Source organism: Arvicanthis niloticus, chromosome 3 (assembly GCF_011762505.2).
Source record: "Arvicanthis niloticus isolate mArvNil1 chromosome 3, mArvNil1.pat.X, whole genome shotgun sequence".
Classification (NCBI taxonomy): Eukaryota; Metazoa; Chordata; class Mammalia; order Rodentia; family Muridae; genus Arvicanthis; species Arvicanthis niloticus.
The window spans coordinates 52596555-52619762 of record NC_047660.1 but is presented as its reverse complement, the minus strand read 5'-3'; the positions used below and the strand labels follow the sequence as shown (position 1 = coordinate 52619762).

General features: G+C 47.1%; 1 protein-coding gene across 2 annotated transcripts in view; it reads right to left on the bottom strand.

The window, feature by feature from the left end:
- Dpysl2 (dihydropyrimidinase like 2) overlaps positions 1-23208 on the bottom strand; it is a 104755-nt gene that overhangs the window by 14649 nt on the left and 66898 nt on the right. For both annotated transcript variants that reach the window (XM_034497385.2, XM_034497386.1), the window contains exons 4-8: positions 15626-15790; positions 11630-11691; positions 11160-11240; positions 10565-10633; positions 6054-6174 (exon numbers count right to left, since the gene is read on the bottom strand). In XM_034497385.2, coding sequence (XP_034353276.1) covers positions 6054-6174; positions 10565-10633; positions 11160-11240; positions 11630-11691; positions 15626-15790 — 498 coding nt within the window. The remainder of the gene's footprint in view (positions 1-6053; positions 6175-10564; positions 10634-11159; positions 11241-11629; positions 11692-15625; positions 15791-23208) is intronic.

Here is a 23208-nt window from a genome sequence, read left to right as displayed (position 1 = left end):
CCTTATAAGCTTTTATTTATTTATTTATTTATTTATTTATTTATTTATTTATTTATTTATTAGTTCCATAAATGAGGAAAGGACCCATTGTGTCCAAGGCCTCCACTTTCAGGGAAGTGTGGTTCAGACACTGGTCTTTATATCCCCCCAACACACACACACACACATACACACACACACACACCCTCATTTCAGTGGCTCAGTGCCTTGCTCCTCTTCCTATAAACCCTGTGCTGGAGGGGGCCATGGACTGGCTGGCAGAGCTCAGTCGGACCGCAGACACCAGTAAGCTGCTGTGTGCCAGCAATCATTACCACTGATAATAATAAACCAGGAACAGCTTAATTGGCCTTTTTATGCTTCTCTAAACACACTGCTGATGCTTTCTTGGCAGCTCTTGTAGTTTCATGAGTCTCTTCTCTAGCGAAAGTCTAAACTGAAGGATGTGACCTGAGCCAGACTCTGGCAGGCACACTAGTCAGGCCAAGAATGCAGGGGACGAGCAGGAATGGGAGGATAATGTTTACTCACAACCAGCCCAGAGGCTGAGCACATTCATGAAAAATAACTGCAAGCTGGGGTTTGGAAATGTTTGACAGCTTCAGGCTCCGACAGTCTGTCATTTCCCATGGACGAGAGGCAGGACAAATCCCAAGCAAGAACAATGAAAAAAATCACGTGAAGGGAACTCAGTGCTCAGCCACAGAAGCCCAGGGAAATGAGGCAGACAGACCCACATCACTGTGATTTTCTCCTAACGTGCTCGGGCCACAACTCCAACCGCCTAAGATCTATGCAGTGAGGGCTTGATAGCAAGGGTGGTTCCATTCTATTGCAACAAACTGTGCGTGTGTGTATGCATGCATGTATGAGTGTGTGTATGAGCATGTGTATATGTGTGCATGTATGGATGAGCATGCACGCATGCGTGTATATGAGCATGATGCACATGGTGTAGGGAGTTGCACATGTAGAAGACAGTGCATCTCATTAGGCTGGATCTCTCTAAGTAGGCTAGACTGGCTGGCCAGTGAGCCCGGAGATCTGCCCCCAACACTTGGATTACAGGCATGCACCACCACACACAACTTTCTTTACATGGATTCTGGGAGACAAATTCAGGTCCCTGTGCTTGTCTGCCAACTCTATACCTAGCCCTGTTTTTTGCTTGGTTTTTGTTTTGTTTTGTTTTGTTTGTTGAATCAGGATCATGTTGATATATAGCCCAGCCTGGCCTTCAACTAACAATCCTACTTGTATGTCTCTTTTAACTTCGTCTTAGAATTATGCCTCATCGTCTTATGATCAGACTTCTCATGATATGAATCCCTATCCCTGTGTTGGGATCATAGGCATATACCATCTCATGGGATAAGAAACAAAATGTTGAGAATATGCTTTCTGAAGTCCCTAGAACTGATTCTCTAGTGTGAGGTAATTCGTGAGTACTAACGACTCTTCTTATAGTAAAGAAAACATGTGTAGTCTACACCACAATGATGTGATGAAATGCACAAAATGCCACTGGGAGCCCTGAATCAAATACTTCTATGAGGCAAGGCTCTGGGTGTTGTATTTGATGCCATTCCTAAAAATAAAATTAACAGACCAAATGACACTGGTTGGTTGCCTTTAATGGTGCTAGACAAAATGGTTGGAAAGAATGAATTTGGGGATTCACATTCCCAGCTCAGGCACCAGTCTTCTCTCTGCCCTGAAAGAGCATCTGAATGGGTTACAGATGCAGAGCACAGGAGACTGAAAATAAAACCCAGGATCTTATCCTACCAAGGTGAATTACAATACAATCTGAATTCCCAGCCTCTGGGGCACATGTCGTGCAAAGGGAGGCAGTGCCCAGGAAGTGCTTCTGTCCCCACACAGCCTTCAGATGTTAGTGGCACCATCATCTCTCACCTAGTCTCCAGCCTGACGACTTCCCTAAAGATATCATACTCCAGCAGCGCTACCTCATAAGCCCATGCCTTGAAATAAATCCTCCTCTGTCTGCCTGCCCCCTCCTCATCCTCCAATGGGCTGTTTCTCTGACTAATGGGCTCTGCTGGGAGTTTATAACATTCACAGTCCAACTCACCTGCCACCCTCAATCTTAAGTCTGTTAAATTAGTTTAACCCTAAGGCCTCATCCCACAGTGAAATAATCTTCATATATGACATGACCATGCGATTTTCATGATGTTCAATATTCTGTAGGTCAACAGAAGTCTTATCCTGGATTTGGATTTAGTGCCCCTCAGCAGCCATGACTGTTTGAATGTCCCTTGGTTTTAAGGGTGAGAAAGGAGAGTCCATGAGTGACATCAGCAGGTACTGCCCATAGGTTAGCATTCCCTCAGGAAGGCATCTGTAGCCACACAGGTTTTCTTTCATGAACAAAAGGCAGTCTAAGAAAGGGTGGAGGGAGAAGTCCCCACCCTGGACACACAGGACAAACAGATGGCAGGTGTCTGGAATCATGCCTGTTTCTTCCCACAAGCTGGATGATTGAGAACAACATGTTCAGTTTTTGCATTTTAATTTCTCTTCTGTGGCACGAGCTAACCAAATCAGCCACTGTCTAAATTCTTCTTAAGACTAAAACCCAAGCCAGGATTTGGTGGCTCAGGCCTGTAATCCTCGATATTCAGGATGCTGAGGCAGGAGAATCACAAGTTCATGGCCAGCCTGGGCATCACAGAGACCTTGTCCCAAAATACAAAATAAGACGAGGTACCAGGCTAGAGTGCAGAGAAAGAACACTTGCCTAGCACGTATAAGGCCCTAGGTTCAAACCCCAGTAATGCATAAAAATAAAAGAGAAAATAAGAAAGTCCAGAAAAAAATTAAAATCTGGCTAGGGTATTCCAGTCCTGGCTGTGTTTTGTTTCTCTGCACAGTGAGGTTAGTAAAGTGGTGTGCTGTCACATGGCACAGAACAATGGTAGTCATGGGTCACTTAGAAAAGACAGGCTGCCATTGTGCTGGGTCTAGCTGGCATGTGGCTATAGTTCTAATAGGCGTCTCAGCCCATAGTTTTATACCCATCCCATTTCTCTATTTGACCTAATGTCTCCCACCTTGGACACAGGACCAGAGAGTCTGTGGGTAGGTGAGGAAATTTAATGCACATGAGAGAAGGGTCTGTCAATGTCTACTAAGATTATAACTGTTGTTCTGAGTCCTTCCCACAGCCTGAACCTCACAGGCTCTCTATTCTGTACTCTACTCCTGCTTGGCCACAATGGCACTGACCACTCCCCTTGGACTTTCTGTTCCTGCCTCATCCTCTCTCCAAGGGCAGATGCTGGAGGTCAAGACCACCTTTTGCTCCTGGCACCGAGGCCTGAAACATCATGCAGGAATAACACATGGACGTCTTTACCTTGGCTTGGCATACTGAACACATGCCAGGTTAAACCATCACTTTTCATCCCTCAGTGGCTAGGATGACTGATTACTGGACGCATCATCTCGTTTAAACGCAAGCATCCCTCTGTGAGAAGAGTAACTACCACCATCTTCCCTTTGTAAGTGGGAAACAGATTAGTGATGGCAAGTCACATGGCCAAAGCCCCATAAATAGAGTCTCATCCTGAACCATGTTATTAATCCCAGGGAATGAACCCTAATACAGCCTGCTGCTGTTTCCTTCTTGATAGTTTGAGAAAACTTGTTTCTTATTACCTGGGCCTATGCTGAGGGTCAGCCTCCAGGTTCTACCTGAATTAAGTCCTAACCCGTACAGACCACAAGAATTTCCTCTACTAAAATAACCTCCAAGAGGAAAGGTGAGTTGGTCAAACGTTAACATGGAGCATTGGAGCCTGAAGTTAGATGCTCAGTCATCAAGCTTAGCTCTTCCCAAGCTCTGAGCTTCAGAGGAAAACAAAAGATGAAAGCTGTGCCCAGGCTGCATCCTGAGGATGTTTGGAGACCCCCAACTGAGTGGCAAGAGCCTCCCCAGCTCTCTAGAGGGCTACAGCCTTCTGCTGCTCTTGTTAGCACTGGAAGACAGTGGAATTCCCCAATGACTTTGAAGGATGGCAGAGCAACCCTGAGAAGCATGGTGTGGGCACAGCTGGATTCATGTATGGAAGGTTCTGGAACAGAACCAACTGAACTGCTTCGCTTTCTGGGCAGACTCAAAAGTCAACAGAAACAACAAAAGGCTCCAGTCCCTGAAGCAGCATGCCCAAGTGAAACTGTATGCCACATAAGCATGAGTTAGCCCCACCCTTCAGGGATGACCAGAGGCTTGGGAGAGAGCACAGGTGCTACTGGAGAGCAGCTCACGATTCCACCCCAGCTGTGGTCTGTCAAGGGGCTGACCTCTGCCAAGGTGAGCCTAGGGTATTTTACACTTTGGACCAGGAAAGCCACAGGAATCCAAAGTCATGTGACTATTTGCCTTAACTAACTCCTTATCATCATGTGTGTGCTGAATGACCAGTAAAATACACAAAACCAGCTGCCCGCTTTCAGACACCGAACCCACTATGCCCGTGCTACACTGAAACAGTAGTACCAGCTAACGTGTTCAGTACTGAAGCTGAACACCCAGCCACCTTACAAGTGTGCCTGGATGATAAAGGACTTCGGACTTTAGTCACCACCTACAGGGTCTCCTCAGAAAACACAAAACAAATTCTGAAGAAATTCTGGATGCCTTTCTCAATAGGGCCTGGTGGTACACATCTGTGCTCCCAGCCCCCAGGAGGTGGAGGCAGGGGGGTCAGAAGCTCCATGGTGAGCCACACAGTGAATTCTAGGCCAGCCTGGGCTTCATGAGACCATGTCTCAAAATATCAAAATGCTGCTGCTGCTATTACTAAATAAAATGCAATTTCTTCAAGCATCCAGGAGAGGGCAGACTCTCAAAAATTAATAGCAAGTGGTCAAATTGAGCTCCAGAAAGCTCCAAAGAACAGGGGCCAGATGTCACAGGATCGGTCTGGAAGCTATTGCTTCTTGGGACAGGCTGACTGAGTAGTTATTAGGCAATTTCTTCTGGAGCCTGTACCAAGTCACCCACCAGTGAAACATCCCACAGCCCTTATTGATTCGTGAGGATCATGCAGTGAAGCAGAAACAGCTATACGGGCCAAAAGGCAGAGGCAGAGAGGCAGAGAGGCAGAGAGGCAGAGAGGCAGAGAGGCAGAGAGGCAGAGAGGCAGAGAGGCAGAGAGGCAGAGAGGCAGAGAGGCAGAGAGGCAGAGAGGCAGAGAGGCAGAGAGGCAGAGAGGCAGAGAGGCAGAGAGGCAGAGAGGCAGAGAGGCAGAGAGGCAGAGAGGCAGAGAGGCAGAGAGGCAGAGAGGCAGAGAGGCAGAGAGGCAGAGAGGCAGAGAGGCAGAGAGGCAGAGAGAGAGGCAGAGAGGCAGAGGCAGTGCTCCCCTTGCAGTGCTCACTTCAGATTGAGCTAATGCTGTGCTGCTGCCTAAGCACAAAGCGTGCAGTGCGATTAGCCGAACAGGTAGAGCGCAGCAGGCGGCAATGGAGCTGCTTTGCATAATGAATAAGACGCTCCACAGAACATCCCTGAGGGAAAGTGCTGGAAGCTACACTTAGTGAATTAGTTTCCAAGACCTGTCTTGGGAGAACCAGTCTCGCTCGGTATACAGCCACAATATACCAGCAACGAGTAATCTGGAGTGAATAAACATATGTGTCCCACACAAACCTCTGACTGAGTCCCGGTAGAAATCCCCGCCCAAGGTGGAAGGAAGACACACTTTGCACAATAGCATTCCCCAGAGGGGTTCTGTTGCCAGTGAAAAGTGATGTAACCTATGCGTGTAACTAGTTTGTAAGAATCAACATATAGAGAGAGGAGGATACCTGCCCACGTGGCCTTGGCTTTAAATAGATACGATCAAGGCCACGGAACAAAGGGAGGAAACTAGACCTGTCTGCTCTGCTGGGCTGCAATTAGGTTAATGCTGGAACATGATCAAAGTGGCCCAGTTGGCATGAGGGTTGGAAAAAGAGCCTCCTCCAGGAGCCACCGCCTTCCCCCCACCTGCCCGCCGTATGTCCAAATGGCCCTCCAGGCTCACCCTTCTTCCGTGCCTGGGCGATGACTTCAGCCGCACTCTTGCTCATCACTTTGGTGACATACAGGGGGCAGTTGGTCTGATTGGCAATGGTGATGGACCGGTTCACAGCTTCAGCCTCAACCTACAGGAGGGGAGATAAGCATGAAAACCCCGCCCACCTCCATATTATTCACCAACAGAGACAGATGGATTCCCAAGGCTCTTCCCTAAGTGGCATGCAGGACAAAGTTCCGCAGGCTCCACCTAGACCCACAGACTAGTAACTCTGCACTAGAACCTAGCCAAGTGGGTTGTAACCACCCTGGGTGAATATTGGCAGGAAACAGGATATTCTGAAGATAACTTATGTCACTCCCTTTAGTTATCAAAGTACTCAAACAATGGCTTCTAAGAAATTAGAATTTTCTGAGGAGAAATTTCACAGTGGGAGGAGGAAAAGCCTGAAGCTGGGTGCCTGCCAGAGGAGAAACGTGTCTTCAGGAAAGACAATTCACAGAGTTCTGAGTACACAGAACACCTTCCAGCAAGCTGAGGCCGAGGCAGCGACGGGTGGGAGGGACCACACCGTGACGTGGTCTGTTTAACTAAGCATGCTTCGTGCCTTCTATCGAAAAAGCTCTTATTATTTTGTTCTTTTTAACTATGTGTCCGTCTGTGGGTGGGGCTGAGCACATGCGTGCTGGTACCCGTGGAGAGCAGGGGCACTGACTGTTTCCAGAGCTGGTGGTACAGGTTGTGAGCTGCCAGATGGAGATTCTGAGAACCAAACCTGGGTCCTCTGCAAGAGCACTGTGAACTCTCCTGTACTCTTAGCTACTGAGCCATATCTCCAAGCCATTAAAGTTCCAGGTTGGCCAGAGACTCCTGATCATGTTTCTTTGTCTCCTCACTGTAGCCCACCGAGTATACCACCATGACCAGCAGCCTACTAGTTAAACCTAAACTTTATGTCGGGACTCTGAGGACGACGGGCTTAGGAAGCAGCTGGATCTCCGCTCCTCTTCCTACTCTAACTACACTGAACCAATCTCCTTTCTCCACTGTTCGCCGATGCTTGTTTTTCTAATTAGCCTGTGGATGGTCAAGCCAAGCTTGTTAGGGCTGCCAGGGCCGTCTTTGCCCCATCGTCTGGTAACAATTTCACTTGCTCACATTTGAGAATACCCAGACCCTGGCTGATCTCATGTGGATATTCATTGTGCTCTCAGGGTCCGGAGTGAAGACACTCAATGTTCGTGACTCTGGAGCCAAGCCAGATACTTGTGAGCCAAGCCGGAATCACCCACAAAACAAAACAAGCTTCATGGGACTCAGAGATGGAGTAGGGCTGCACCATGTTCCCCCAAAGTCTGTCTGGCCAGCCACAGCCTGGTACGACCTTCAGCACTGATGAAGAAACTATCCAAATCGAACATCTGGCTCTTTATATCTGATCCTCAGGGAATGGACTTTTAGATTCCACGTCATGTCTACTGAATACACAACCAGGAGGCACATCTTATGTACAATGATGTGTGTTCATCATAACAGATGAAACTGATTCAAACCAGATTCCAAAAGGCCACTGCCAAATCCTAAGAAAACTCTGTGGTGTAAACTCTTGAAGGTAAGAAGGGAGATTGTCTTACTCTTTCTCTACCTACCATACTACCCCACTCTCAGCATCCCCAAGCAGAGGCACAAAAACTCTCGCTGCTGCACATATAAATGGCTTCATCTCATTAATGTAACTTTAAAAGCCAGGCTCTCATTTTTTTTTTCATAAGAAATAGCTGCACTCCTATCCTGCCTTGGCTAGTCCAGTTTCCACTGGAGCACAGCAGGGCTGGGTTCTGTCTCTGCTCTCAGTGCCCATCCCAGCGAGGGAGGCCGGCCTTCATTCACACTCAGCTTCTGGACATCAACTATGGGACAAGAGAGTCTATGAATCTACAGGAAAGCAACCGGCTCTCAGAAAACACTCAGCAAACACTCAAATGTTTCCCATTCCAGGGATAGCTGAAGGGAGCCTCCCTCCTGCTCCCTGCCCTCCTTCCCTTCCCTGGAGCCTCCTGCTGGGCCGTCAGCTCAGAAGTCTCTGAAGTGTGAATGAAAAGGACTCCAAGATGCTCAACACTTCACAGGGATGCCAGAAACAGCCCTACCGATGTCCCAGCACAGACCCTTCACAAAAGGACAGACACACTATAAATAAAGTCTGGGAGCTACACGCCTGTCCTCAGTAAAGCGGGGTGTGCAGTGCCTCTAATTAAGAAGCCAAGTGGGACTGGCTGCCACAAAGACTCATGAGGAAGAATCCTGGTCCCAGGGGTCTGTCTGGATTTGCATACACACTGTGAACAGAATTCAGGCTCCATCTGTCCCCACGGAGTGGCCTGAAATTGGACAGAGGCCAAACTAAAACGCTAGCTCTCTGGAAGAAGAGAGTATTTAAACCTCACTCTCCACTGTCCAGCCACAACAGTCCGGGCCCCACTACACAACAGACACTGCTGTGTGTGTGCTGAGCCGTGACGAAAATCTCTTTAAGTCCTGTAGAAAGGGTGTAATTGCTTAAAAATATAACCTCTCCTCGTTATAGAGATCTTGAACATCTGGGAGGTTGTCTATGTTTTGTAGATGGAGCAGAGCAAACACCACAGGGAAATGACCTATACAAGGACCCATAGTAGACTCCATACAATCTCTGGGCAGCCCCTCCCGCCTTGGCAACCTGCACACCTCAGTCACATATCCTGGGAAGCCCAGCTGGGAAGGTCTTCTCTCCGTGATGGCTTTGCTGTACAGATCTGAATGTCTACTTTCTTCTTCTGCTCCAGGCTCTAACAGCTGCCTTTTGCTAGTAGCCAGTCACATTTTGGCCTGCATATATACTTCCTGTCTGCCTCTTTGTCACCAGCTCATTGAAAGTCTCAGAGAGGCTTTCCCACTTGTCCCACAGCTTGTCCCACGGCCACATATGGCCAGGTACTGCTGTGATCAGAGCATGTGCTTACCACCCGTATAGCCTCAGACAGGTGACCCCCTAAGAATCTGACTTTCTTACCAGTCTCCCTTTTCCCAGCTTCTTAGCTAAAAGCCTGGGAAAATCCTACTGAGGTGCCCACACGGTAGGCTGCAAAGAGCAGCATACGGTGGCAGGGAGCTGCTGACAAGGTTCAAATGCAAGCTGGCCATCGTGGTGCAACTGATGAACGAGACCCTGGCACTACACAAAGTTAAATTGTTATTTAATGTTGTCTCCTACATGCTGGTGGTGTCTAAGTGGACTGTACAGCCAAATCCATTCAGAATGGTTCCATGTTTGATTCTGTGTCACCCCCTCAAGAGTTTAACACACAAAAGACTCAGCTTGACAAACTAAACAACCATCATCCGGAAGAACAGCAAGGGTGAAGGGCCTGGAGTCCTAACTATTCTTCCTGCCTGCCTGCTTGCCTCCTTCCTCCCTCTCTCCCTCCCTCCCTCTCTCCCTCCCTCCCTCTCTCCCTCCCTCCCTCTCTCCCTCACTCCCATCCACAGGACTAACATAGGGTAAAATTACCTACAGCGGTATCAAACTCGGTGCCTGACATAAGTTAGGTTCCTCCAAATAGTCTGAAAAGCCTCTTCACACCAAGGTATGTTCCTAAGCCCCGCTGAGCCTCAGGATGTCCATAACTGGTCACTCAGCACTCTAATTCTGTGAGGCAATGGCCAAAGAGAAGGCCCCTATGCTGAGCTACATACAAACAAATGTAATCTTCCTGCTTAGAGGGACAACCAGAACAGTGGCTTCCTGATAGCTATTTCCTGATAGACACGTGGGCATGCTTCCTGTTTCCATGCTTTGTTCTGCCAAGCCTTGGAATCTGCTGGCTCCATCTCTTTCACAGACCGCTAAACCAAACATCCCCTCTGACCTGTTTTTAGAAGGGAAACCTTAAATGTTGAACCTCCATCCACCTAGGTTCCTGAGGGTCTCCCCTTGCCTGTAATACATCTTTACAGTCTAGGATGTTCCTTTCAGAACTCCTCCATCATCTTCTTCCCTCAGAGTTCTAAGACTACTATTCTACAGAGCATTACCTTGACTAAAGGACCAGCCTCTGAAAGGCATGTAAGGTTAAAACTCTCGTGGTGGTATCTCTGACTCCCAATACATAATACCTGAAGCCTTCTGTCTGACTTAAAAGCTCCACGGTCCTTGTGCTTCTCAGCCTGGGCTAATCCTGCTTACAGTATTCAATGGTTCTGTCCACTAGGCCCTACTAAGTGTGTTGCATTCAGCAAAGACTCATCATGTGCGTTTTAGAGATAGAAAGCAACTCTATGGTTCAATCCTGTGTTTTGGGGCCTGACGGTACTATGATGATGTGCGTTCGTGTGCACACACACACACACACACTTCTTTGAAAGACTAGTGTGCATCCAAAAAGCCCCACTTTCAACAGGTATGGAGGTGGAGGAGAAGGGGCCCTGCACAGAATCTAAGAGACACCAAGTCACATATCCCAGTCCCAGATGATCACCTCCTCTGGCCGGCTCAGCACGTGTCCCTCGGGGCCCGTGATGCCCAGATCCAGGATCCTCTGCTGTTCCTGTAATGTGTACAGAGAGCCAAGTGGTCAGAGAAGGTGGGATTCAGGTGGATGATGCCAAGAGACCTGGGCAAAAAGCTCCCTAGCAAGAAGTGCAATGGGCCCTGCTGGATACCCAGTGCCATGCCAGACCTCAGAAGGGGTCACTATACTAATTCCAGTCCCATTGGAGCAGGACAGATACTCTAGAGCCCTTCCACATGCCCAGCATCCCTGGGGAAGCTGAAAGCCAAGCCACTCCTGGCCCATAGCACAGTATCTGATGATATCCAGGCGTGACTAGGGTGTTCCTCCACTCCGTGCAGAACAGCTACACTGCAGTGCCAAGAGAAGGGGCCTTCCTATAACAGGAACCAACAATATGCCTTACCAAACACTAGCAGGAGCACACTGAAAGAGCCCTAGTACCAGACCAGAAGGCCCTCTGGATTTCCACACTGGTGTTCAGCTTCCAATGCTGTACTACTACGTTCTTGAGCTTGCTTTCCATGAGATGAAGAAAAACGTGAAAGGAAGGGTCCCTTACCTCTGCGATGATGTCACCATTCTCCGCATGGACTTGTGCTATGGCACCAATATCCCGGATCACACTCAGCACTTCATAGATCTGAGGAAGAGGAGGACAAGCTCAGGGACCTGAACCTGCATCTTTCTGGTCAAAGGAAATTCCCTGAGTAAGGGAGGAATAGCGGCCAAACTGCTCTGGCAGGCCTAGCTTGGCAACAGGCTCAAGGGGAGCCTGCACCAGGCGTGACCAAGACTCTCAGCACTACCACTAGGTCACACAGTATCCTGATTAGAGGTTACATTTTAATGCCAGAGTCTGGAGGGGCATGACCCAATCAAAGGCCAATTTCATTAAACCCCAAACCTGCCATCCACGTCCCATTAAGCTATGACTGAGCTATACACACAGAAGAATGTTTCCCCCGATGGCAGCTGTAACCAAACTAAACAGAACATCAGGAGCCTAGTCAGAAAAGTTGGCTTTCTTACCTGGGAATCCGTCAGCTGGAATCGATCTTTGAAAGCCATGTACACGAGGAAGGAGTTTACCCCTGGTGACAGGCAAAGAAGAGAGGCAGACACATGACTTTCAATACATGAACCCAAAGCTAACAATCTGTTCACACATGTGTGTGCACCTGTGCACATCTGTGCAGGGGAGTGGGTGTTGAGGGGGCGAAAGAAGAGAGAAGGAAAGGACACAGTGAGGACAATGGCACAGCCACACGCCTGTCATCCCAGCTACTTGTGGAACTGAAACCAGAGGATCACATGTTCAAGGCCCGTCTGAGCTACAGGGTGCGTTCAAGGCAGTGTAAAACTTAGAGAGACCCTGTCCCTGAAAACACAGACTAGAAAGTGCTGTGTATATCAATCAGCCTAGAGTGCTCGCCTGGCATGACAAAGCCCGGGGTTTAATCTTCAGCACCACAGAATGAAAGAGGAAACGCACAATAGAGACAGACAGACAGACAGACAGACAGACAGACAGATTACAGAAAGACAGAATGAGAAGCAATTGAGAAGCTAGGAACAGGTTTCTGAAAATGCCTTTTAAGGTTCTTATGATTTTCCTGTTTGGGAACTTTCCAGGTCTAACAAAATTAAAAGCTGTAGTCTATAGCTACATAACAGTATAGACTCCTGTCTGCAATAACATAACTCACAACGATGAGAAGGTGGAACCCCACCCCCACCAGCCGGTGAGCATCAGTGGATGAGCAGACACACCAAACACAGTCTCTGTGTAAGCTGGAACACCATTCGGCCTTACAAAGGAAGTTTGGCTGCATGGGACAATAGGAATGAACACTGAAGCCATCCTGCGGAGTGAAAACATCACCCCCGAAAGACAGGTGCTGCAGAACCCCATGTGCGGGATGGGCACGGAGCAGTCAGTGTCACACAGAGAGGGTAGGATGAGGATACCTTGGCTGGAGGAAGGGGAAGGAGGAATTATGGAGATGGATCTTCATTTTAGCAAGATGAAGCATCCTAGAGGTGGAGAGTGGTAGTGTGTGTGTGTGTTTGTGTGTGTGTGTGTTTGTATGGGTGTGTGTGTATAGGTGTATGGGTGTGTATGTATGAGTGTGTGTGTATGTTTGTATGGGTGTGTGTGTATAGGTGTATGGGTGTGTATGAGTGTATGTGTTTATGTGTGTGTATGTATATAGGTGTGTATGTGTGTGTGTGGTTGTATGGGTGTGTGTGTATATGGCTGTATGAGTATGTGTGTGTATATAGACGTATGGGTGAGTATGTATGTGTGTCTGGGTGTTTGGGTGTGTATGTACATGTGTGTATAGGTGTATGGGTGTGTGTATGCATGGTTGTATGGGTGTGTGTGTATAGGTGTTTGGGTGTGTATGTATGAGTGTGTGTGTGTGTATGTATATAGGTGTGTGTGTGTGTGTGTGGTTGTATGGGTATGTGTGTATATGGCTGTATGAGTGTGTGTGTGTGTGTATATAGCTGTATGGGTGAGTGTGTGTGTGTGTGTGTGTCTGGGTGTTTGGGTGTGTGTGTCTGGGTGTTTGGGTATGTGTGTATAGGTCTATGAGTGTGTGTGTGTATATGGTTGTACGGGTGTGTGTGTATGGCTGTATGAGTGTGTGTATATGGCTGTATGGGTGAGTGTATGTGTATATGGCTGTATGGGTGTGTGTGTGTGTGTGTGTGTGTGTGTGTGTGTGTGTGTGTGAATGTGCCTGTGCCACAGCATACTGGTGGAGATCAGAAGAAACTTGTGAGGAGTCAGTTCTCTGCTTCTACCATGTGGACTCGGAGAATCCAATTCAGATCGTCAGACTTGACAGCATTACCTGTTGATCCATCTCAGAGGCCCCATACTGATGGATTAAAAACAAGGAAAAGGGCTGAGCGAATCCACTAAACTGCACACTTAGAAGTGACTTAAATCGTGTTTCTTGGACTGGAAAGTCAGCTCAGAAGCTAAGAGCACTGGTTACACTTCCAGAGGATCCAGGTTTGGTTCCCAGCACCCACTAGTGGCTCACAACTGTGTATCACTCCAGTCCCAGGGGAATCTAATAGGCTCCTCTGGCTTCTGCAGGCAGCAGGCACCCACATGGTGCACAGACACACATACAAGCAAAACACTCATACACATAAAATAAATGTAAAAGGTTTCTTTTACTTTGAAAAGTAAAAGTACTTTTATATTTCATTTTTAAATGAAAAGATAGTCTAATGCTAAATGTATATCATTTATCACACCTTTTTTCTTCAAAAAAAACTTTCTCAAAACAACTCTTTATTCTGACTTTGACAAGAAAATGAATTACAAACTTTTGGCTATAAAAACTGTCTTTTCTTTGGCAAGCCATGCTGGTTTTTAAGAAATATTTAAAAAAAAAAAAATAAGAAAAAAATCCATTAGCTTGGCAAGCAGCTGTCCGTCTTGGAGTTCTTGCCTCCTGAGGCACCAGACCAAACATCCCTCTCCAAGAACCATCACAACTCTAAACAATCGTCTTGACAACCTCAGAGCCTTGGAGCTTAATTCAAGCCACCTGGGGATGCTGGACACTGCCTGAGATAAAGGCCTCTGAGCATCCCAGGTCTTCACTTCGTGCCAGGCAAGAGTTGCCATGGTAACCCGCCTGGCCTGATTTGGGATAGATTGGCCCTAAGAACTGAAAGTTAAAATCCACCAGCATCTGGGGATTCTCAAGATGTGGGAATGGTTCTAGCTGGAGGCCAAAAATGTCAGAAGTGTGTCTGGAGGCTGTGGAACCTGGTCTGGTTCCTAAATGATTTGAGGGTCACCTCTTAGGGTTGTGGGGGGTGTGGGGAGTTTAGAGTAACACTAAATGGCCATTAAGGAAAAGCTGTTGCCTTTTCTCCAGAAGAAATGAAATCTATTTCTGGATGGAGAGGAATAGTTGTCACCTCTGAGTGTGAATCACCTGGTCAAGGGACCACCCCTTTGGTCATCTTAGGCCATGCTAAAAAGATGGGAGGAATAATTAGCCTTTAAATGAGGTAGTGTGTTTTCTGTCCTAAATCTCCACTCCCTAGTGCAGCAGGCTCCAGACTCATAGCCTCAAGGCTTCAGACATCTGCCTGATTTTTCTCAATTCCCTGGGAAGCATAATAATTCTCCTTCTACTTCCTCTTTTCCCTCTCCCTCTTTTCCTTCTTTTTCTCCCTGTTGCTGCTGCTGCTGCTTCTTCTCCTTCTCCTCTGCCACCACCTCCTCCTCCTCTTCCTCCTTCTCTTCTTCCTCTCCATCTTCTGCTGTTACTACTGCTTCTCCTTCTTCTTCTCTTCTTCTCCTTCTCCTTCTCTTCTCCTTCTTCTTCCTTCCCCTTTTTGAATTGAGCTTTCTCTAACACCTTGGCCTTTGCTGCTTCTCCAACTCCCATCCCTGCTTTGTGGCTGCTTGTCTACCATGTGGCTGACCTCCTGCCAGCTCAACTCTAACAGCATGGTCATTTCTCTTTCTCTTGTCTTTCTCCCTCCCTCCTCCAGGCAATGTACCTGCCATTGGGGTTTTTCTTATAGACTCTATTAAAATGGTCCTTGAGCTTCAAAAAAAAAAAAAAAAAAAAAAAAAAAAAAAAAAAAAAAAAAAAAAAAGAATTTTTGGAGTCAAGACTGTTATGAAGGTGACTTCCATGTTAGGAGGGCATCTTAGTCCAATGTTTGCAGAGCAAATTTTCAAAATATTAGAATTCAAAGTTTGCATGAGTTGCCCAAGGTTACATAGTTAGTCTGTGACAAGCTGGCTTCCCATTCTAGAGCCTTCTGTAGCACTTCCATGAAGGTTTCCCCTATCTGTTCCTATACCTGGAGATTTGTCCTCTGACTCACAGCATATACTATTTCTGACTCTGCACCTCTAAGAACAAAAAGTAAAATTCCGGGCTAGGGCCCCTACAATCAGCATGAGTTGTAGCCCCAAGTGCCCACCCACCCACTTGCTCAAGGAAGGCTTTTAGGGTACAACAAAGCATGACCTACCATGGTCCTTCACCAGAGCTTCCATCTCCTCCTGGATGCCCTTGTGCCACTCAGTGATGTCCACATGCAGCGAATAGTCACAGCAGGACTTGCTGTCAGCCCACTCCCTCCACTGATCAAAGGCAGCCAATAGGCTTGTCCCGGGCTCAGGAACAACATGGTCAACTAGGAAGAAACAGACATTTGCCATCCATCATCGTAAGAAATTCATGAGCAGTGCTTACCCACCCACTTGAACCCTGAACTGAGCCGCCTGGGTTCCCACTGGAGACAGTGATCTCTCCAACAATGTCTAGGAATGCACTTAAGCCAACTGAGTACCCAACAGGGAGAAACTTGGCACTGGACAGCCGGCAAGTGAAACCACGCATGAACTACTCAGATCCGATTTATCTGAGACCCGGAGCACATTCCAAGGACAATGAGTCCTTACGGACAATGGCAGTGTCAGAGGGCCAGCAAGAGAAGCCAAACCCTTCTTTGTGCTGCTAGCTGTTGTGAGACACTCCAGTAGACAGCCGGGATTTGGAGAGGCTGGAGTGGAGCCATGCACGACCGGCCTCTCCAAAACACCCGGCAGACCCACTCACTCCTGGCCACTCAGGTTTCCCCTGTGTAATTCCACTCCATAATTGAGGGACAATCTTTCATCTTAAGAGTTCAAAGCATTTTTAAGCTTAGCTTGCTGTAATATTACTAAGGTAGGCTGATACTTTGGACAAATGACCATGAACTCAGGCTGCTCGGTTTGTTCCCGGGCTCTCAGTGGTCACGCGCAGTGCCCTTGGGTACATTACTCTGGCCGCCCTAAATCTCACTGCAGCCTTTAAACGGGATTGTATTTCCTACAGGCTTTGTTATGAAGATCACACAGACAGAAAGTCTATCAAACTTACATTGCTCCTTAATCTAAATCCTCCAGTGCCTTCCTCTCATGTTGCAGATACTGATTAAAGTCCCCAACAAGCTCTGTGAGATCCTGGCTGACCTCCACAGCATGACCCTGTGCGGTCTCTGCCATGTACTCTATCTGCAGGCCATCTTTCAGTTGCTACATCAGGCTATTTCCTCTCACCCCAGGGCCTTTGCACATGCTATTATCTCTCACAGGTCCCCTGGAGGGTTCTTACTCGACTTCCTAGATGACATGAGGTTTTGTGGAACTATTGCAACCTATCTTCTGCACGCATGTAAACACACACACACACACACACACACACACACACACGAAAACACAAAAATTAGTTGTTCAAGGTTCAATAAAACTCATGTAACAATAAGAAAAAAGAACTCAGGTCTCTGGGCACCTAAACCCAGGAGCTATTCTTCCAAATGAAATATTAGATTCCCTACACTCAGGATCAAAACTTGCAGATGCAACTAAGTTGTGATTGACTTAACTTGGTTTCATACATATCAGAGATACAGTCATGAGGTACAGCAGTGGTCCTTGCCTGGCCATTATAAATTGCATACATGTATTGAATATCACACTGCACCCTATAAACCCACATTATTACTAAATGGCAATTAAAATGAATGTATTTTAAAGCATGCTTCTAAGTTCTTTTGAGAGAATTCTTTTTGCACCGCTCACTCACTGGGGTCTTCTCAAGCACAGGCATAAAGAACCGGCTCTGTAATGAAAAGGATCCATAGATACCTAGAATCTAGAACACAATGTCAGCTGATAACAGCTTTCTGTGTCTTAGGGATGTCAAAGAATGTTGCTTACAGATTCTAAGGGTACATCTGAACCCCATTTTACATTTTCAACTGAATGAAAGGTGAGGTTTCCTTCCCTAGAAACTCTGTCAAGACAATTCCAGTTTTTCTCCCTAAACTGTGTTCCCTACTCCACCCCACTCCCCAACAACAAAAACATCACTTTGTTAGCAGCAAGCACTTAGACTGTCTGTGGCTACAGCCAGCCTCACCCCACTCCAACCCCAACTCCCAGGCGGCCACACAGACCTTGTAACACCCTTGATCTGCAACTGCAGCCCCCATGCACCTCTGCCAGGAAGGACAGACTCAAGCATCTCCCCTGAAGCCAGCTAGATTCACCCCAGCAGATGTCTCCAGTGTCCGTTGTACTCTCTGTCCCCAGCATGGTCACTACCACCCATGGCCAAGGTTTCTAACTCCTTTGATTTACTCTGTTCCTGCCCACCCCTCACTCCTTATTCAGGCAGTGTCCCCTCACTCAAATCCATGCCCTTTGCTCTTTACCTGATACCACCTCTCACCAAGCTCATGCGACCATCATCATCTGAGCAAAACACACACACACAAACACACACACACACATGGTACAGACATAAGCTCCTCAGAGCAGGGATGGTGTCCAGATACAGAAGGAGCTCAGTGTATGCCCTGTATAATCATTCCTTGGCACTCAAACCTCACCTTTCATTCAGTTGAAACTGTAAATGGGGTTCAGGTGTACCCTCAGTATCTGTGAGCAACATTCTTTGACATCCCTAGTACACCGAAATCCGTAGATACTCAAGTTCCTTGAATAAATTTTGGCATAGTGCGTGTGTCCCACTACATCCATCTGTGTCCTTTTGTAGAGAGGCGAGAATTGATCCCAGGATCCCAGCATGCTACACCTGGGCTCCATTCCAGACCCTCTCCCTATGCCTTGTACCCTCTCTATCTTGATTGCTTGCAGTGCCCAGTGCAGTGCCACATAGCACTTCACTTGACTGGACCTGCTATTAGTGCAAATTTTAATTTTTGCATTTTGAAACTTTCCATAAATGTTTTCCAAACTTTTTTTTTTATTTGCGGTTTGGCTGAATCTAGAATTAACTAAATCCACAGATGCAGAATCTTTGGATCCGATGAGTCGACTATGCTCTCCTGGTAACGGGGTCAGCTTTCCCATGCAACCCAGAGGGCCGCTATGAAGCCTGGGGACCCTCCTGCCCCACCCTGCTGGTCAAGGAATGTTCCTTCCACCAGACAGAATGGGGCACAAAGAAAAACCGCCATTTTCAATGCTAACTTTTCTAAAATAAAAATAATTTTAAGTAAAGTTAATGTCACATCTACTCAGTTATCATCACCAGCCTCACTCAAATCAACCAACTCAATCTGGAACACTTTCTTCACATCTTTTTGTTCTGCTCATATTTTATTCTATTTCCTTACTTAGAGTCTATCTCCTTCCCAAACACTTAGAAGTGGCTTTAAAAAGATACCCAAGCCAGTCCTGGCTGACACACCTGTAATCCCAGCATGCAGGTGTTAAAGAGAGGAGGAGCTTGGCAAGTTTGAGGCCAGCCTGTGCTACATAGTGAGTAGGTCAACCAGAGACACATAGCGACACCCTGCCAAAAAAAAAAAAAAAAAAAAAAAAAAAAAAAAAAAAAAAAAAGAACAACAATGAAACCTTAAAATATAAGAAGACCCCCATCAAACGGAAACAAGAGAAGTAGAGGACTAGGAGGAAGGGAAAAAATGGTGCACCAAAAAATGAAACCAAGATCAAGGCTGCACATTACATGTTTATATACGTGAAGATGTATATAAATGTATTCGTATTCATATGTACTCATGTGTAGACCTGCATACATGCTGTTAGTATAGTATGCATGCATGCATGTTTGCTTCTATGCGTGTATGCATCTGTAGATAAACAACATTTTGAAAGCCTAATGCATCAGCTAGGCTTCATGTCAGGGCCACACCCAGGAAGCCTGGCATCGAGCAGATCTCCTTCCTTAGGGACCAAGGAGCCGAATCATTTCTCAAGAGGACAACTGAACGCAGCATGCTCAGTCTGGGAATAACAGTGCTCGTCCCAGGGAGTACGGTGATTAGTTTAAGTATCTTAATATTGAGTTGGATAATAATTTAAACCTACACAGTGAATGTTTGATTTGCCCATTTCAGAGAATAAAGACCAATCTCTGTCCCTAGAATGGTTCTTTTGTATCCTGTCAGTAGGAAACAAAGCTGCTTTGAGATACTCTTCTTTAAGACCTAGTTTCAGTTTATGTGTGTGGTGTTTTGCCTTCCTTGGAAGTCTGTTTACCACGTGTGTGTGCCTCGTGCCCACAGAGGCCAGAAGAGAGCACTGGACTCCCGAACTGGAGTTACAGGTGGTTGTGAGTCATCTTGTGGGTGGTGAGAACCAAACGTAGGTTCTCTAGAAGACCGTTAACCACTGAGCCATCTCTCCAACCCCCATGATACCCTTTAAGATCCTACGTATGATAGTTTGTAGATGATTGGCCCAGGGAGTGGCACTATTGGAAGCTGTGGCCCTGTTGGAATAGGTGTGTCACTATGGGTGTGGGCTTTAAGAGAATCATCCTAGTAGCCTGGAAGCCAGTCTTCCACTAGCAGCCTTCAGATGAAGATGTAGAACTCTCAGCTCCTCCTGCACCATGCTTGCCTGGATGCTGCCATATTCCCACCTTGATGATGATGGACTGAACCTCTTAACCTGTAAGCCACCCCCAATTAAATGTCCTTATAAGAGTTTCCTTGACCATGGTGTCTGTTCACAGCAGTAAAACCCTAACTAAGACATTATGTTTTAACAGTTGGTGGTAAAAGTTGGTGACCATTAAACACATGCATATTCATATCCCCCCAGTGCTGGACAACAAACCTAGTGTCTCATGCATGGTGGGCAAGACCTTTATGAATGATTGAACTACATGGTTGGGCCTCTAATTTTTTTTTTTTTTGAGAGAAAAACATTTCTTTCAACAGCCCACTTCTTTCCACAAGACCTGTCTGCTTTCTTTCTTTACCTAAAGAAGCTGAGAGTCCTGTGTAGGGCGCTCTATGCAGGGTGCTTGCTCCTCAGGGCAGCTCAAGCAAGGAGCCTGCTGTGGCTCAGCCTCCATTCACCCTTCCACAAGGCAGTAGCAACAATGGCCAGGGACATCTTCAGACCAGTAACAGGACCCACAAAGAGACTCAGACAATGTGACACCATGCCTCTCCATCCTCAAGGAACAGAAGTGCCTTGGGTGTACAGAACCGTTTATGGTCTCACCCCTTGCCCCTGTTCTGAGATCATGGGCCCAGGTGGTGACCTGGGGAAGGGAGTTTCTGATAAGCAGCCATTGTAAATTTGGCTGAGTGTAGACAGTTTCTCCATTCGCCTCTCCTTTCACTTCCACCCACTCAGGCCTGTGAGGAGCCTGTTCACCACACAACGGTAATGCCATCTTCAAAGAACAGCCAGGGTCCCTGGCTACAAGGCTAGACCCTCTGTCCATATCCAATTCTAGTACGTGATTAGGGAGCCACGTGATGCCCAGCACTTCTGAGAGACAAACAGGATTTCTCTAAGCTAATGACACTTGCAAAACGTGTCCCTGAAAGGCCTGCCTGAGCTTTCCCACCGTTCTCCTCCCATGGAAGGTCTCCAGGGAAGAGCTGTTCCTCGGGAACCGGGCAGAAGGTCGGGATCATTTCCGGAGGGAGCAAGGGTCCTTACTGAGGATGCAATCCGGAAAAAATCACTCACAGATCATCTGTATGATGACCTTCCTGGGCTAGCTGGCCCTGTGAGAAAGGCATAGCCAACCACCAGCAGCCAGCAACAGCAAGGGGCTGAACATTAGGGTCAAAGCACCCCCAAGACACGGGCCTGCTTCCTCTGGTAGCCTTCCTTGGTGTTGTTTTTGGGGATTTCCTGGCTTTGTCTACTAAACAGGCACAAAGCTCCCATCTGTGCAGGGCCGAGAAGGGAACATATGGGGCATGGGGAAAGTATCTGTGAAATGCCTTGCACACGCTGGCTTTTCTTCCCTCCTTAGAGCATTGCCACAGAGTCCATAAGTAGCCGTTCATCTGCTGTATGATGAGCTGAGAGCGTGCCCTGGAACTGTTGCCTGAATCTGGACATGCTTTCAATGACAATCCCAGGACTTCCAGAGAATGACTGACCACAAGTTGTCAGTTCTTAATTCTGAAAGACCTAAATCCGCTCCCGAATCTGAAATATCATGACATGGATGGAAAGTTCCACACTGGTCTCATATTGCAGGCATGTTAACGAACTGTACAGAACTGCTCTCAGGGGCCAGAGAAGGAGCTTGGTTGGTAGAAGGCTTTCCTAACATGCTCATGCCCCAGTACTGAAAAAATTAGGTCCATAAAGCCAGCATTTAGGAGGTAGAGGAAGCTGATGGATCAAAGCAAGTTGGAAGCCAGCCGGGGATACAGGATCCATGAGACTGTGTCTCAAAAAAAGTCTTTGGACATTATATAAGGTCAATAATAAACATTACAAGAGAATTTCATGTTTAGACCTGGGCCCCATCTTCAAGATAACTCATTATGTATATCCAAATACCCTACTCTGAAATTTGAAACTCTTCTGGTCTCAAGCACTCCAGATAAAGGGTGCTGGACCTGTATTATTGCCTGTACTTTTGTTTGTTTGTTTGTTTGTTTGTTTGTTTGTTTTTGGTTCCCTGGCTTCCATTTTCATTTCTGACAGGTGCTCAGGAGGCGGTCTGAATAGCTAAACAGTAGGCCACTACTGGGGGTCCTTACCTCCTCTCCACTCCCCTGACCTTCGTCTCTCTCAGAGCCTGCCTTGGTTCTAGCTCTTGCCAGACAATGGAACTGAGGGATGGCTCCCTCTTCAGTATCAGGCAAAATCCACTCCATCCCCCTCATAAACACCTTAAATGGGAGACACTGGTGATAGTCGCTGTCACACAAAGGGAGCTCCCTGTCACAAGATACATGGAGCAGCCTGCCTCTGAAGTCCACCCACCCTGGTGAGAGGAAGTGACCCATTCCTTCCAAGCTGCAGGAAAATGACTCTAGGAGACCAACCAGAGATGAAAGTTGGGAACAAGGGAGAAAGACGGTCAGCATTGCCAACTCGGTGATATCCAATGCTAAAGCCCTTAGAAAGGCACCTCCAGCCTTCACTCTTATCCCAGATGAGAATGCACGCTCACAGCACCTGATTTAAAAAACACACCCACTGTCCTCTCCAGCAATCATCAATGGTGGGGAGAGGACAATGAACCTGTCACAGTGTGACATCTCAACTTGTATTTATTGCACAGCAATCCTGTCAACTCATGGGCATCCTCTTGTCTGAGCACATCGAAAAGTGATATTATGTACATTGATTGATACTTAATGTAGGCAGGTAGGGTGGACACATGACTCTCCAGTCACAGCTATGGGGCACGCGGCCCCCACCCCCGTTGCCTATCTGCTATAGTAATTTGAATGAGAAATGACCCATAGAAGCCCTGGTATTTGCACACTTGGTCCTTAGTTGGTGTCATTGCTTCGGGAAGTTTGGAACTAGGAGATATGGCCTAGCTGAGGGACGTGAATCACTTTGACAGTTATTAGCCTCACCTCATTTGTAGCCCTCTCTGCTTTCTGTGGGTGGAGATACAATCTATCCCTCGGCCTCCTGCCCCAGCATCCTGCGGCCATGCCTCTCCCCCACCACCCACCGCCCACCATTATGGACTCTGTTTCTGAACCGTAAGCCAAAATAAATTCTTCCTTCCATAAGTTGCTTTGGTCATGGGGGTTTATCATACAACAGAATGGTAAGCCATGCAAACTGGGGG